The following is a 16,292-nucleotide window of genomic DNA, read 5'->3' as shown; positions in this document are numbered from 1 at the left end:
ACACAAATCACACAATATCTTAGGGATGTTATTTAAAATCGCATGACCGTCTCAACCGACCAACCCAACCCAAACTGCACCGCAATAAACGGGTTAAGGGTGGGTTGGGTTGGTCTTGATCTAATAAAAAGAAGACCGCATTTTAGCAATCGAATTTGATTTGACATTTACATAGACCGCATAGTTCGTATTCCACCACAATAATAATAATAGTAAGATAAATAATAACAATAATAATATTATACTAGAACTTATATATATAAATTTATAATACATAAGGTAATATTATTGTGTGATATATCTATTTTCTATATTATAGATGTGTGAATGATTTGTCATCTTTTATGTTTCTTCTTTTTTTGTGATACTAATATATCCTTTCATATAATAATAGAATTATAAATTTATGTCTCTAAATAATTTTGTAATTAGTTTTTACAATATAGTTGTTGATTATGTACATCATTGAATTAAAATAGAATTATAATAAAATACATAACAAAAAGAGTTTTAGTCACAACTAATAACTGTTTAAATAAAAATATTTAAAAATTTTAATATTTATTAGGAAAAATATATAGGCTATATAAATAGAAGAAAATACGATGTAAAAACTTGAAAAAGCATATTTTTTTTATGAATAAAAGTAATCTGTGGGACAATGTTCTATTATTTTTATTGTTTTTTTATGTAATGTGATTAATAAATTAAAGAAATATTTATTGATAATACACGAGACTTACTAAAAGATATTTGACAATAAATATTAAACTACAATTAAAAATACCAAGTCAAAATAAATTTAAATAAATATATTATTTTATTTTAATGTATTTTTATATTTGGTGAAAATATATTGTGCACATATTTTTAAATTTTTGTATGCATTACTTCTCCATATAAAAAAAATCAGTCACTATATATTTTTATTTATATGTTTTAGTTATCGTATATTCTACATACACACATACATATACATGTGTTTGTGTCTTTTTGTGTGCTTGTTTTAGATGATATTATTATTTTGTTAAAATCTATTTTTATATATCATCTTATTTTATTTCAAATAATATTTATATATTATTATGATCAGTTTAATTTATAATTTAATTCGAAATAAAGGCTTTTTTTCACAATTTTTATTAAAAAAAGTGATAAGTTTTTTATATTTATTTTTATTCTTCAATAATAAATATATAACCACGTATTTTTTACGTATCGTAATTGATATATCATACTTTTATATTTTTGCTAATTATGACTACAGAAAAATATATTTATTATGATAAATAATTGTACTAAAAGCATAAAATTGTCATAAAATACTAATATAATTATACAACTGATTGACTCTATATTAACCCCCAACCTAATTAGACCGTAAAAAGTACGATTTTGATGATTGTCGGGTTGGACTTGAGCTAAATTTTTCAAAAATAGCAAATATTGGATTGGGTCAAAAAAATTACTTAAATTAGCCCAACCCACACTACGTACACTCCTACAATAACCATATTAGTTATTATGTATATAAAATGAGATAAGCAGACTATAAATCGGATTTTGGATACTTATCCGTATTTGGACTTGGTCCAACTGAAAAGAACTCACCGAATACGGATTAGATCTTGATTCTTCACATCCGGAGTTGGACCCAATCTAATAACCCAGATTCTATTCAAATTCACTTCAAGAGAAAAAGTAATTGTCAATATTATTTGTTTACAAGACATTCAGTAATAAATTTAAAGTTGTCTTAAATTATGTAATTAATCATTTTTTTGTTTTATCACGATCATAATATTCATAAATTTAACAGTAATAACACAAATAACGACACAAAACTTTGAGTACAGTTTACAACACTCTCCCATTTAACGTGGGATAGAGAACTTGTAACATTCTCTTTCATCCGATCCAGAACTCGTGCGGTGTGGATTTCTCCTTAATGGGTCCGAAATCGAATATTCACACAGTGGGATGAGAACTTATAACATTTTCTTTCACCCGATCCAGTATATTCTTGTGCGCTGTGGGCTCCCCCTTATGGGTTGGGTTCAAAATAAGTTTGAATTAAAGGGTTGAAATTGGGTTGCCGATGATGCCCATTTTTTCATATTTAATGTTTACAAAATTTGAAATTTTTTGATAATAATAAGATGACAATATTTGTAATACAATTTGTAGTATGATACGATTAAATTTGTATTATTTATTGGATATGGAAAGTAATCAAGTTACATTGAGAATTCATTCGTTAAATATAAAATAAAAAGCTCTTAAAGTATTACAAAATATTGTACTTTTCGAAACAAATTATGAGATGAATAGTTGTGCAATCAATTTCTCCGTAATTATTTTTGAGTTGAATTGAGGATTTTCAATCGCAATAATAATAGCACATGTTAGTTCATTACAAATTATTATCAGATATCGAAATTTGATATGCTTATTGAAATTTATAATATAATTGTATACTATCAATTTATACTAAAAAAATAAAAAATAAATGGTCACATATGAATGGCAAGTTCTAACTATTTTATAAAATCCTTCACTTTCCTTTAATTTGCTTCTCATTAATTTAAAAAAATAATAATTTACTAAATATATTTTGAAAAATTTATTCCTCATAAAAAACGTGGAAAGTTAAAAATGTAAAAGCAGTTAGTAATTAAATCAATTCTAATGAACTTAAGATCCATCATCAACCCACTTAAAACCCATCACCAATGCATATGAGACTCATAATGAGCTTATGATTATAATTTATATTAATATTTTTCATCAATTCTATTATATTACTAAAATTACTTTTGATAAACTAATATAAAATTAAATATGGCCCATTTAGGACCCGTTAGAACGCATATAGGATTCATAAGCTATTTAAATTTATTCAAACAAAATTATGTTAGACCCATATTAAAAAAATATTAAATCCAACCCAATTCCCTAAGTGCGTTGGATTGGAACTATGGATTTCCACTCATATTACCACCCCTGGTCGAGCGGTAAGGATTTTTCTTGTCCAGCTCTATACAAAAGCGTCACATACAGATCACTTTTTGGGACATCAAAAGTGTTATACTGATATTATCTATCACGACTTCACATCCATCTTCGAAAATCGATTAATAAAGAGGAGGAATGCCCCTTTTGTTAACAATCTCAGGATCCCTCTTTCAGAGCCCAATTAGGTTAAAATGGGCCCAATTTCCAATTGACACCAAGAATTAACTGTCAAATCCCACATGGGAAATTTTAATTAAAATTGTGTCCGATCCAACGTAAATTAATTATATGACAAGTAAATTATGATTTATCATGTGATGAATATACCGTCGTTTTATCATATGATAAGTGATATTACGTCATTAAACCAGTTAGATTTAGCTGAACTTAATTGAACGGAATTTTATCAAGAGCAACACAATCGATATCAAGAAAATCAAAAAACGTAATATTAAATGTGTGTAACAATAAAAAAAATTAGGGTAAGTTACAATAGGCTCTGCTGAGGTTTTTTTAAAATTACACACAACGAGGGATATTTGTAATTATGTTAAACCTCAGAGGAAATAGTTGTAATTTACCCTAAAAAAATTAGAGTAAATTACAAGGGGCTCCCTGAGGTTTACTATATTATAAATATTCTCTCATTCTTTGAAAAATTATAAATAGTCTCCTGAAATTACAAACACCCTAACAAATACCCATTGTGACAACTCATTTAAAATGTATTTATTAGAATATTTATAATTCTAAAAAAATTATTCATAAATTTTTTAATAACAAAAAAAAATTATAATTAAGACAAATCGCCAGACACCCTTATAATTTATCCAAAAAAATTACAACCAGGTACATAAATTTTACAAAATTATAAATTTGTGGGGGTGTCGATCCCTATATTGACAGCAAAAATTTTAAAATAAATTATAAATTAAAATTTAAATAAATTGACTAATTAATAATTAAATTTAAATTAGAAGTATGTAGTAAAATTGCGTTTTTCTATTTTGAAGACAATAAATTTGTAAGTCCATATTACAATTTGGATCTCATGCATTTTTATACGGCAATTCGAGATATATATAAATATATTTTTTATTTTGAATTAATTAATGGCTAAATTAGGTGAATAATATGTTTAAAATGAGAAATATATTTTTTATTTTGAATTAATTAATGGCTAAATTAGGTAAATAATATATTTAAAATTGAGCTGTCAGAAAACCGATTCAAATCCAAGCCCCAATGAAAAGTAAACTCTAACTACTTAAGTCTTACTCATGCCTATAAAAAGAGGACCTTCACTTCACAACAAGTCATTACATACAGGACAAATCCGTACCGAGGGCAAGTTCTAAAGAGTTATGCCACGACAAAACTACGCAACTTCAAACCCTCTAATTCATGGTGACACGTACATTCTTCCAGAAGCCCAAAGGAGATCGCACATCTGATCCAAGAAAAAACATCAACCTTTGGATCGACATTCAAAAGAAAGAATCAGATAACTATTTGCATTCACAGAGATTGTAATTAAAAAAATAATAAATTTTATTTATCCATATTAATTTTTGCCTCGTAATTATTTTTTGCCGATACGTACTTTGTGTGAACATTCCTTTTTTTTTTATTTAATAAAAAGTAAAAATTGTGAGGAGTGATGTGAGTAATATTGGGAGACAAAATGGTGGTCAAACCATGGACAACGCAGTTCCAAAGAGCGCCGAAAGCATAGAGAAAGAAAGGGAATATATAGAGACAAGAAAAGACGCGTTTGGACATGATTTCACTTTCATTCTATGATATCAAACATCTCTACACCAAAATTTACTCCCTATCCTTCTCTTTTTCGATTTTTCTGCTAAATCAAACATTAAACATTGTCAAATAATGTTCTGATTAACAGATTCGTTATATCATCCTCAAACTCAAAAATATAATTCAATAAGTCGATAATTTCAAATCATCGAATAAATTCAAAGAAAACAAAAAACTACTTTAAAAGCAGATCGATCACATACCCATATTTGTCGCACTTGAACGTTACGGTCTTTTGATTGTGAAATTTCGACTTGAAACAAAGTGTTGTTAGCGGAATTTTACCTATATACATCCTTAACGCACGAACATGTACTCTTCATGTAATTTACATTGATTCAAATTGTGGGGTGTTCGGGATCATATATGCTCTTATGAAAAATTAGATAAAAATAATTATCTGATCGAAATAAAGGGATGTATTTAGATATCCAATATGAGTGTAATATTATGTAATAAATAAAATGGTATAAAAAAATATATCTGATAAGACGATCAAATATATATACAGATTAAAATTAATCTGGTATATTTTTCGTTTACGATAGTAAAGTATGTTTCGAATTTATTTAAAAAAGATCTTACACAAAAATAACAATTTAAAAAAAAAAGAAACATCTGCTAAAGAATTCTTTACTAAATAACATGAATATAACCCTTATCAATTTATTGATGAAATAAATTAGTAAGATTTTTTTCACTTACAATTTTTTATTTCTTGAACAATTTAAATTAATTAATTTAATTCAGAACTTATAACAACACTAACTTCAACTTTTCCTCACTTACTTTTATTTGACAAAATTTTCAAGTTTCATTACCACTCAATTTGCAAATATATGTATAAAAAATGGAAGATATTCCAAACAATCCTTAAGTACTCTATCCACTTAAGCTCCGTTTATTTTTGTATTATTAAATAAGATAAATTGCCCAATACACATTTGTAAAATTTTTACTTCATCTTGTGAGTGATCGATTTATTTATTATTCTATTATTCATATATATATATATAATATTTTTTCAATTCTTTTCACTAATAATACTGAGAATTGATCAAATAGACTACCACGTCGTAGATTATTTACAGTGATTTTTATTCTATTTAAATTAAAATAATTGAAAATAAATACACAAATTATTTTAATAAACATTTTTACTAATTAAAAATTGTTCGACGAATATTTTAACTAATAAAGTTATTTCAGTATATAAAAAGCAAGAGTTAATGAGTAAAAATACAAAAACTAATCTTTTCTTGTAAATATATTTTCTAGTACCAAATAAAAAAATTATTTAAGATTTAATCCTCCAATCGTACCAAATAAAAAATTATTATTACTTCACTTTTTCTCTTATTAATTTAGTTTCATCAAACGTATATAATTTTAAATGTTTTACTAAAGAGTGAAACCTACAAAGTCCCTTTCTTCCAAATTCTAACACAAGTCTTTACCTATTGAGCATTAATGAGTATTAACATCATCAGTTGACGATAGCCGCATACATATGATTTTTAATAATTCTTCAATCCAGATTAATCATGTCGGTAAAGGAATTCTACAACCAGAATAAAAAATTAAAAAAATAATAAATTAAACTGTATATATAACATATGAATATGTATATATATATCCATAGCCAGAGAGAGAGAGAGAGAGAGAGAGAGAGAGAGAGAGAGAGAGAGGGGAGAGAGAGCTTCATAACAAAAAGACCGAGTTCGTACACAGTGGGTGCAGATAGATATAGTTGGTATGAAATGATTGTGAATCCCATTTTGTTTGTAATCCCATGCAAAAAAGCAGCAAAAACCTCTCTTTTTGACCAGCCCACCTCTCCTTGTTTCCACCTCGACAACATTAACATCATCATCATTCCCTTGTCCCTTCATTCCATCCCAAATATTGGTGTCTGAAACGCTGACAGATTCCGTCTTCTTCCGGCCTGTACGAACCCCCCATGCACCACCACCGGCGCCACCCACTCCCCGCCACCCCCGTCCACTGCATTACGACTTGCACCTTCATTCGTCGTGGCAACTGAGCTCGAGGTTGTACCGTAGTAGCCGCCGTTGCCCCCAGTAAAGATCAAGCCCTCATTGTTGCTGTCCTGGAACTCCATCCCAAAGTGCGGTGTTGTACCATTGGTGAGTACTGTACTACCACTTGTATTAGGGTTTTTGGCAGGGTTTTGGTAGCCTAGAGCTGCCCAGGTCGACTGATCTTGCTTCATCGGCAGCGCAAAGCTTATGGTTGCAGCCAAATTTTGGGACGGATATGGGACGGACGAAGTGGACGAGGACAGATCCTTGTTATTACCCTCAGAGTTCAGACCGTCAATGCTCCTACTGTCTGATATCGATTCAGACGCCGTTTTCGACTTGTTGGTTGCGCCACCAATGGGAAGATTGCTGCTGGCAATGCTCCTAACATCGTATCGGCTCATGTCGAAATTCGTCACCGCATTAAGACCACGGAACTTAATTGCAGCAATGTCGTAAGCCTCGGCTGCTTCTTCTTGAGTGCCTATTACAAGCATCATACAGACATGCATTAAATTTTCAATTCAAAAATTTGAAACTAATAGGGCTTTTTCTTGGTTTACTATAATAAATAAAAGTTAATTGTAAGGAGTTTCTGGTAAATTCCATGCACAAATAATTGAATGTTATTCATTTATAAATAAAATGAAGAGCACCGTTTTAAAGGCCAAACACGAGTGGCCACGTAAGACATTTATTGCTGTATTACAACATAGATTGGGCAGACAGAGAGGTGGATATTTGAGGGCATCCACCGCCACGCTAAGCCAATAGAAACCTAGTGAAAATTGAAAAGATGGACATGCATCTATTTGACATTTTGTGGGAATTTTTCTACAATAAATAATAATAGTAAATACTATACATGAATGCAGGTGGAGAAATAATTTAAAGCGAAAACACGTACTGAAGGTGCCGAGGTAGAGGTCTTTATTGCCGGCGACTCTCCCGATTCTTGCCTGCCACCGCCCGTGCTGGTGGTGCCTGAAAACACAAATTTCCGGTCATTACAAGAAAATTGTTCATAGCTACTTGCACCGAATTGATTTTAGCAACAAATTTTTCCGGTGTTATTAGGACTTTATTTCATTACAAGGCAAATTATACACAGACCTTGTGACTCCTCTGTAAATGGAGGCTCCCCTCGAAAACCCACTGCTTTTTCTGCAATGAAAATACTCTAAAATGTGAAAAACATTCAAATATTTAATTTTGGAAATAAGGGGGGAAAAAGAAAGAAATGAAACCTTCTAAGTGAAGCAACGAATTCCTGTCTAGTCATGTGCTTCATTTCTTCCATCTCCTTCTCGTACTCAGAAACCTGCACATAAATTTTGAAAATTCTAATGTTAAGGAAACAAAGGACTGTGTGTATGTGTGTGTGTTTATTGCATGTAAGAAAGAATTTAAGGTAGAATTAGAGGGGGGAAGAATGACCGGAAAATTGGTGGTGGTGGTCGCACCCCAATACTTGAGGGCCGCAAGATCATAAGCTCTAGCTGCTTTCTCTTCTTTGTCATATCCACCTTTTTAAACATTACATCATTCCAACATTACACACCATATTTTTATCGCCAAGAATCAAGAATCCCAGGAGAATCTAATTGTCATCATCCTAAAACTAACGTTAAAGTGGGAAAAAAATAAAAGCAGACAGAAATGTGATTCATCACTACTTACCCAAATAAACTGAAAATATGTGCGAAATCATGAATTTTGGTACCATCATTTGTCGCGTCCGTAGCCCATATAGAAAAGAGAAACATATATCCATCATCAGAGATTATTATTATATCTATGTTTCAGAAAATCTAAGAAAACCCTAAATGTTGTACTACAAACCTTGTCTTCCTTTCCGACTTTGCCCTTCTCTCCTGCAGCTGTTGTCCCACAGATGGGCTTCGTATCTCCCCGTCCACCTGTGTCTAAAATGGCCAAATAAAATAAAATCACATGTCTCACTGTCTTAAGAACCCTAGTTCGATCTTGTCCGAATTTTTCCACGGACTTGATACTTATGTGTGTTTATACCTAGTGACTCCTCTGAAAATCGAGGTGCGCTGGCCGAAGGTTTCGGCGGCCTTCTTCGCCGGAGGATCCGGCGGCGGCGCCACCGCCACCGCCAGCTGTTTCTGGGCGTCGTCAGTTTGTTCAGTGGAAAACCCACGTAAGAAGCTAGCAGCTATAGTCTTGAGCTCCGACTCATCATATATCTCCACACCCGGCATAGTACTAATCCCCGCCTGAGCTCCACCGTCGAACTGAGCCACCCCATCCGCCGAGGAAGAACTTCCGGCGGCACCCAAGAAATTCTCCAGCTTGGGCCCAAGAACCGAGAGATTATGACGATCTGCAGTACCATTTCCATGTTCTTGATGATCCCCAACCCCGCCTGCATCTACATAGAATGAAACACCGCAAGATATACTAATACTGCATGTACTGACATAAAGTAATAATTATTTCATCTCTTTTTTTTCTGTGTGTATATATATATATATATAAAAGATTTTTTGGGTGAGAAAAAAGAGACATACTGATAGTAGAGTTAGAGTTGAATAAGGGTTGGAAGAGGGAGTGGTTGGAAAGCGAGAAGGCGAGCCAGTTGTGATGAGGAGAATCCATATCCATTATCGTCGGTGAGCGTGAAAATGAGACAGACAGAGAGATGATGATGAGGGGCTTCGGTTCTTTCTTTGGGAAACAGCGCAGAACTCTTCAGTTTTGTGTGTGTGTGTGAGAGAGAGAGAGAGAGAGACAGAGACAGAGAGAGAGAGAGAGAAGAGGTAAAAATGTGTGTATGTAAATATGGAGGAGAAGGGTTGAAGAACACAGATATAGAGGTGGTGAAAAGGAAATGTGCACGAGCAACGAGGCTCTCTTCTCTCTTGTCACTCTCTCTCCCTATTCACTTCAATTCCTTCTTTCTCTTCTTTCATATTTTAATATTTCATTTTCATTACATACATTAAGCTTTTCATCCTTCTTCACTACATTTAATTATTTTCTTACGCTCAATATTTTTTGCTACATTTTTCATAATATCCCAAGGTAATTTTTTTATTATTATTATTTTAAATAGCTCCCCTATGTCTAGACGGGAGATTTAAAAGCTTCGTACCTGTTTATTAAAATTTCATAATAATTTTTTGCACTAATTTAAAAATTATGAACGAAAAGTACTTATTCCCTTTACAAAATTCTTATTCTAGAAATTTACTGAAGAATAATTAGTGAAAACAAAAATTAGGGAGACATATGTAGCCAATACCTACGGATCATATCAAAAATTAATAATGGGTAAAATTAAAAAATAAAAAAATAATTATTTTTTTCCAAAATTGAACATATGGAAAGATTTATGTAATGCATGTATAATTTTAACTATATGTTACTTCATATACACATATACACCTGCATGAAAGGAATATAATTTTTTCTTATACTTTATACTATTAGGTAATATAAAAATTTAATAACATATATATGTATATATTGTAGATTGACGAATTAATGCAATTAATGAAAGACATTTACGTATATTTTTGGTGGTATGAATGTTGCTAGTTTTAGTCAGTCATCGGATTTAATTTCAGATGCTGACTTTGATCTTTCCGCAGCAAGAAGAAAAGACATTAACGTGTGTGTGAATATGTATATATGCAATAAAATTATAATATAATACTGCTCAAATAAAATAAATAATAATAATAATAATTTAATAATAAAGGATAGAAATTGCAGAGAGTGATAGTAGACAAGTGGATGGGTATTATGGGATGAATGTGGCGGTCTCTCTTTGCCTGTCTTCTCTTCGTACAAAGATGAAAGCACAAGCATTTATTTTGGGGATCGCTCTTCCTCCTACGAGGTTTCCAGCAATTACATAAAAAACATTATATAATTTAAAAATTATATTAAGTATTTTAAGATTTATTTATATCTAATAAATTAGTTTATTAATTAGTTAAAATCTTGCTGATATTAATAACAGAAATAAAAAAGTTATATTTACCTCCAATTGACTTATTACTGATTTATTGCAGGTCAAGTAAATATTTTTATAACCAAATTACTCCCATACGTCTTCACACATTAATTCATGTAAGGTATATTTTCACAATTATAAAGATAGATTAGTCAAAAAAAAAATCTGAACTACAATAAGTTCGTAATAACTCAGTCGAGGATAAATATCAATTTTCATTCAACTTTTCTGTTAAATCAGTAAATTCAGTGAAATTTGACTAGTGGAGGGACTTATTTATCAGATGAAAGTAAATATCGGGGGTGCTAGATGTAATTTCTCAAACCACAAGGGGTCTACGTATAATTACACCAAACTTCAGGGGAAGAAAGTGTAATTATCCCTCTATTTTAAGGTAAACTACGACCACCTTTTATGAGGTTTGACATAATTATAAATACATATTTGTTGTTTGAAAAACTATAAATACCCTTTTAATTTTAACTTCCAGCCTTTCTGTTAGGTTTTCATTCAATTTTTGTAGTGAACTAATCAAAATGTCCTTCCGAACTATAAATCATTATTCCTTATAAATTAATTAGTTATTTCACTCACCCTCAATTTTTTTATATTTCTTTTAAAAAAAAAATTTTAAAAATCAACAAGGGTAAAATAATAATGTCCGCTTCACCATCTAGGAGCTATGTAATTATTTTTCATTTGAAAGGGGTATTTATAAGTTTCAAACAACGAAGGGATATTCGTAATTATGCTCTCATGTAGTTGCAATTCAACCTTTATTTTATTGTAATATTGGATCATTTTAGACTTTTTATTAATTCTATTTTATTTTGTATTCTATTTAATATGCACACACTACATATATAAAACTATATTGTATATTTAATTTTAAAAAAATAATATCTACATAATATATATTAAATAAAATAAAAAATGGAATAGGGTTCGTGGCAAATACATTCATCAAAGCCAAGAAAGTAAAGTTGGTGAAGAGAAAGGGCGTAGTTGTGGTTGTAATTGTAGGAGTTGTTTGTATGTGGGGAAACAAGACGGAAGTGAGGGGGACAAGTTACGTGTCATAATTCCATCACTTTTCTTTACATCTCTGCCTCCCGCCTATTTCCTCTCAATTTCTCTTTCACTCTATTTGCAATATTTGCACATAAAGTCCTTTAATATGTTTTCCCTTTTAATACAGCAATTCAAATTTTATCTTCAACCCACTGTAATCATTTTGACCATAAAAGAGTATATAGTTTGAACTACTGAAATACATAATTTTTTTTTTCCAGTACACTTATTCTACATATTGCTTGACTATATTATGTAGAGGGATCAAATTTGGATATGCCCGGCCATTCAAATTGGCAAACAGCAAAAAAATAGAGAGGGAAAACACCTTGTAAATGTAGCACACATAGCTAGCTACATTAATCATATTTAGCATGTGAGAAACATGACGTGATTTTATAACAAAGCCAGGTCTCCAACTTATGCAACCCATTCTCGAGTCATTAGACGGAGTCCTAGGTTACATGTTATAGCTACGTATATGTTATGGATGATTGCATGAAGATAATTAACTTGGTATAATTACAAAATTAGTTGGAGCTCCTAGCTGGTAGTTATATTGTATCACCTTGTGTTAATGAAATTTATTTTTACCTAAGAAAGTTATCCAAATTTGTCCCTTAACCTGCTATATGTAAGTAAACAAGCAAAAGATAAGATGTGATACAGATATGTACCTATTTTCAGGGATTCTTTTGGGATGGATCCTCCCAGCTCCGAGGCAGATCTCCAATTTTTAGGAAAATGGTTAGCCACTAAAGAGGATCTCACCTTCCTCAACTGGTGCCACATGTCAAATTCGCCTCAGGGTGCATGTTCTGCCCTTTTCATCGAGTTACGTGCCCCCTTCACCAAAGCAGCTACAACCTCCTTATACCATACCCATTTAGGATCTCCTAGAATTGTCAGTTCTCATTTTCAGACTAGACTGATTTCAACATTATCCACTTCCATTCTCTTGGAATGAGTTGACAACATCTTTACAATCCATATTTTTAGAGAGTTATAACGCGTTTGTCCGAGCTTCAGCCTCCACTTGGGCAGGACTATTCATTTGGGCTATCACTAATATAAGTTGTTTAAACATGTCTCTAATTGCCAAATTTAGGGCATTAGTATAATATTACATTCTAATAAATTCACCCAAAACTTAACTCCCTTACCTTTCATATGAAATGACCAACATAACCAAGAAATACGTACACTGTGGATCGGATGTGGGGCGTCTAAGTAGGTTCCTCGTAGTCGTAGCCCCAAATATGAGCTTGGGCTCAAATTGATTTTTTGGTTAAATTGCATCTTCAGATGGCGGTTTAAGGACTTTAACCATAATAATGATAAATTTTAATTCATAATTTAATAAATTTTAGTAATTAGAGTATTTTGATCATCGGAGGTTTTTAACTGGTTGAAAGTTGTTGACATGAATAAAATTATGATTTCTTAAATTAAGATTTTGCTGATCAATCAACCCTCAGCCATTTAATCCATGACTAAAGTGCATTTTTTTACCTTATATATATGTTTGGGTATGACATTTTAAAAATTGTAATTACAAAAGACTGACACTTTTTGTGTATTTGTTGCCCAGTTTATGAACGGTATTTTGATCCCTATTGTGAAGTGAGGATGTGAAAAAGTTTACATTATTCTGTATATCAGCTTTGTTCCAAACATTCTCATGTTACCACATTAATATATCTTGATATTTATTTTCTGTATTTTATACAATATTATTAACTTATATTGTTACAATTTAGTCAAATTGACGTTATATCTACAAGTCATTTACTAAGTGAGAATAAGATACTAATAGACATAAGCTGATGATATGGAAGGAAATAAGAAGAAGTCCTTATATTGTACAAAATTAATGAATTATGAATTTTAATTATTAACTTTATATAACTACAGTCCTCAAAGTGCCATATTCCAACATATAGGACATAAAATGCTAGGGGGTCATCAATTGGATGCTTTGTTAGCAAAAATCTCAATTTTAAGAACCCTAATTTTGTCAATATTAGCAACTCTAGTAAATTATAAAACTCCTTTAACTGAAATTAACTATGGGTTAAACCTAACTTATAGGACAACAAGTGCAATATAGCCTTTGTTTTTCACTTGGCCGTCTTTGATAAACTGTATATTTAGTTTTCGGCAATATAATTTTAGGTTAAAAATATTAATACTTCTAGAATATGACAAATTCAATATGTCGAATTTAATATTTTTCCCTTTATCGTACATGAATTAAACATTTCAAACTTTATTTAGTTATACTTTTTATGCCTGAACAAATTATATATATATATTGTCGTACAATTTAATGGGACACAAAATTAACAACAAATCAACATAGAGATATCCTCACTATAGCAGTGCTGTTGAAAACATATGGCCCAGAATCTTTTGGTATGCCCAGACCACAAATGCCCAAATCCTCACATCCAGAAGGCTAGCCCAACTCTGTTGCCTTAGTCCATTCTGTCACCTTGGCCCATTCGTGTTATTGGCTAAGCCCAAAGGTAGAATTTGGCACACTCAGGATTTTTAGCCCAGGCCCAGTCCATTTTTTGTTTACCCAGTTCATTAACTCGACCAGGCTCCTCTTATACTTATTCGTTACCTTCTGCAAATGAGAAATCTTAACCCTATTCTTTCTCCGTCTCCTCGTCTCTTCCAACTTCTCTCTCTCTCTCTCTTCGTTTTCACCCTTCGCCATTAATCTCTCTTACCGTCATGAATGACTTCCCCATATAAATACTGCAGTAGTTTTTCTGATGATAATAACCATATCAAAAACTAATGTTCTATCTCTTCCTCTCATAAATTAGTTCTTCGTGAACTAAGCTCCTAAGTGGAATCTTTTTGAGTGGTTTCTGAATGGTTCTATTTGGTTTTCTGAGATTTTTTAGTGAAAACTTATTTTGGGTCTATGTGACCAACCTTGGTGGTTAAGCTTTAGTGGCGTGTGTTGGGTTTAGCAACTGCTGTAGTGGTTGCCGGCCTTGGTGGCTATGGGCTACCCATAAACGGATTGGCTTATAAATCTGTAGATAATATATTCTGTTATTTTAGATCTGTATAAATTTGTTAATATTCTCGTATATTGGTTTGTAATATATAAGGGTTTTCGTAATCCATCATTCTCTATAATAGTTGACTAGGGCTTATTATTTGGGCTCATCACTTGAGGGTTTTCACCCAACAGTGGTATCAGTGCATTCGGGTTCTGTCTCCGACGCCAGTAAGATCGTTTTCTTTTGTATTCTATTTCTCTGCAAAATAATCTCTTAAATTTTTCACTTTGTGCGATTTCTGTTTTCTGCTTAGTGCTTATTTCTAAAAATTTGCGATATTTTTGAAAATTATTTTTCTTCGATAAATATTTTTCTGATTTTGCTCTGTGCGAAAAGTTGTTTAGTGTGGATATTCTCTCGAAAACTTATTTTAAGTTTTGTAATCTTTGCTGTGTGCGAACAGTATCTGATGAAATAACTTTCCCGACACTGCTTAGTGTTAATCTTACAGTTTAGTGGATCCATTTTCTTTAAACTACTGAGTGTTGTTATTCTAGTTAAGTCTGCTCAGTGCAAAAAATAACTAAGTGCTGGAAATTCTTAAATATTTGATTTTTTTTTTTAGTTCTTCTAGCACTGTGTGCAAAGTTATTCAGTGCTTAGTGCATAAAAAGTATTGCTTAGTGGATTTGATTTGAACTACTTTGCGTCTTTTTGCTAAGTGTTTGAAATATTTTCTGCTTAGTGCGTTCTATTTCTGCTTAATGCATTATGTTTCTACTTAGTGCATTACTTTTTTATTACTTAGCACTTATTCTTTTCCTTGACCTAAGACTGATTCCTTGCTTATCTCTCACTTGACCGAACCCTTGAGGCTGTCGGGTATCTAGTTGAGATTAAGCTAAGGTCCTCTATAGATATTATTCTGAAATATATCCTTTTCCTGCTGTCGTTAATAGCTTCTGCATTTGTTGCTAATATCTCTATTATTAATATGTCTAGTTATAATCTGCAACTATTTGATGAAAAAATTGATTTCTCTATTTGGCAACAAAAGATGAAAGGGATCTTACTACAACAAAAGGTTTTCAAAGTTATTGATGGTAAATACCCTGAGAATGTTTCTAAAGAAAAGATTAGAAAATGATGAGTATGCTATAATCTTAAATTTGTTAGATTAGTTGGGGCGGTTACGCCCATTGCATATTTAATCTCCTTGTACACCTTCATTTTAGAAGATGAACATACTACAGAAAAATAGAGAAGATCCTTTTCTCTCTAGAATGGGCCCCCCTTTGCATTTTTGCTTTATTGATTATATAAAATTTAACATGA

At 31.4% G+C, this 16,292-nt stretch overlaps 1 protein-coding gene across 2 annotated transcripts; it reads right to left on the bottom strand.

Moving 5' to 3' along the window:
* On the bottom strand, window positions 6,512–9,736 carry LOC105155699 (AP2-like ethylene-responsive transcription factor AIL5). 2 transcript variants are annotated; one of them, XM_011071620.2, is made up of 9 exons: window positions 9,413–9,736; window positions 8,907–9,267; window positions 8,718–8,800; window positions 8,556–8,564; window positions 8,313–8,401; window positions 8,123–8,196; window positions 7,989–8,039; window positions 7,783–7,859; window positions 6,512–7,359 (listed from the first exon to the last, which is right to left on the bottom strand). In XM_011071620.2, exons 1-9 carry the CDS (start codon window positions 9,504–9,506, stop codon window positions 6,722–6,724), a joined length of 1,476 nt encoding a protein of 491 aa, XP_011069922.1. In that variant the 5' UTR covers window positions 9,507–9,736; the 3' UTR covers window positions 6,512–6,721. The 2 variants fall into 2 exon arrangements, with proteins under 2 accessions (XP_011069922.1, XP_011069921.1); XM_011071619.2 differs by having other exon boundaries at window positions 8,907–9,273; window positions 9,413–9,735.

Source organism: Sesamum indicum, linkage group LG2 (genome assembly GCF_000512975.1).
Source record: "Sesamum indicum cultivar Zhongzhi No. 13 linkage group LG2, S_indicum_v1.0, whole genome shotgun sequence".
NCBI classification, from domain to species: domain Eukaryota; kingdom Viridiplantae; phylum Streptophyta; class Magnoliopsida; order Lamiales; family Pedaliaceae; genus Sesamum; species Sesamum indicum.
The sequence above is the reverse complement of the archived record's forward strand: the minus strand, read 5'-3'. Positions and strand labels throughout refer to the sequence as shown.

Coding starts and splice junctions, on each gene's coding strand:
- LOC105155699 (XM_011071619.2), bottom strand. CDS start 9,506: ATGGATATGGATTCTCCTCATCACAACTGGCTCGCCTTCTCGCTTTCC. Junction 8,801..8,906: donor ATTTTCAGAGGAGTCACTAG/GTATAAACACAC, acceptor TGGCCATTTTAG/ACACAGGTGGACGGGGAGAT. Junction 7,360..7,782: donor CCTCTACCTCGGCACCTTCA/GTACGTGTTTTC, acceptor TGCTTGTAATAG/GCACTCAAGAAGAAGCAGCC.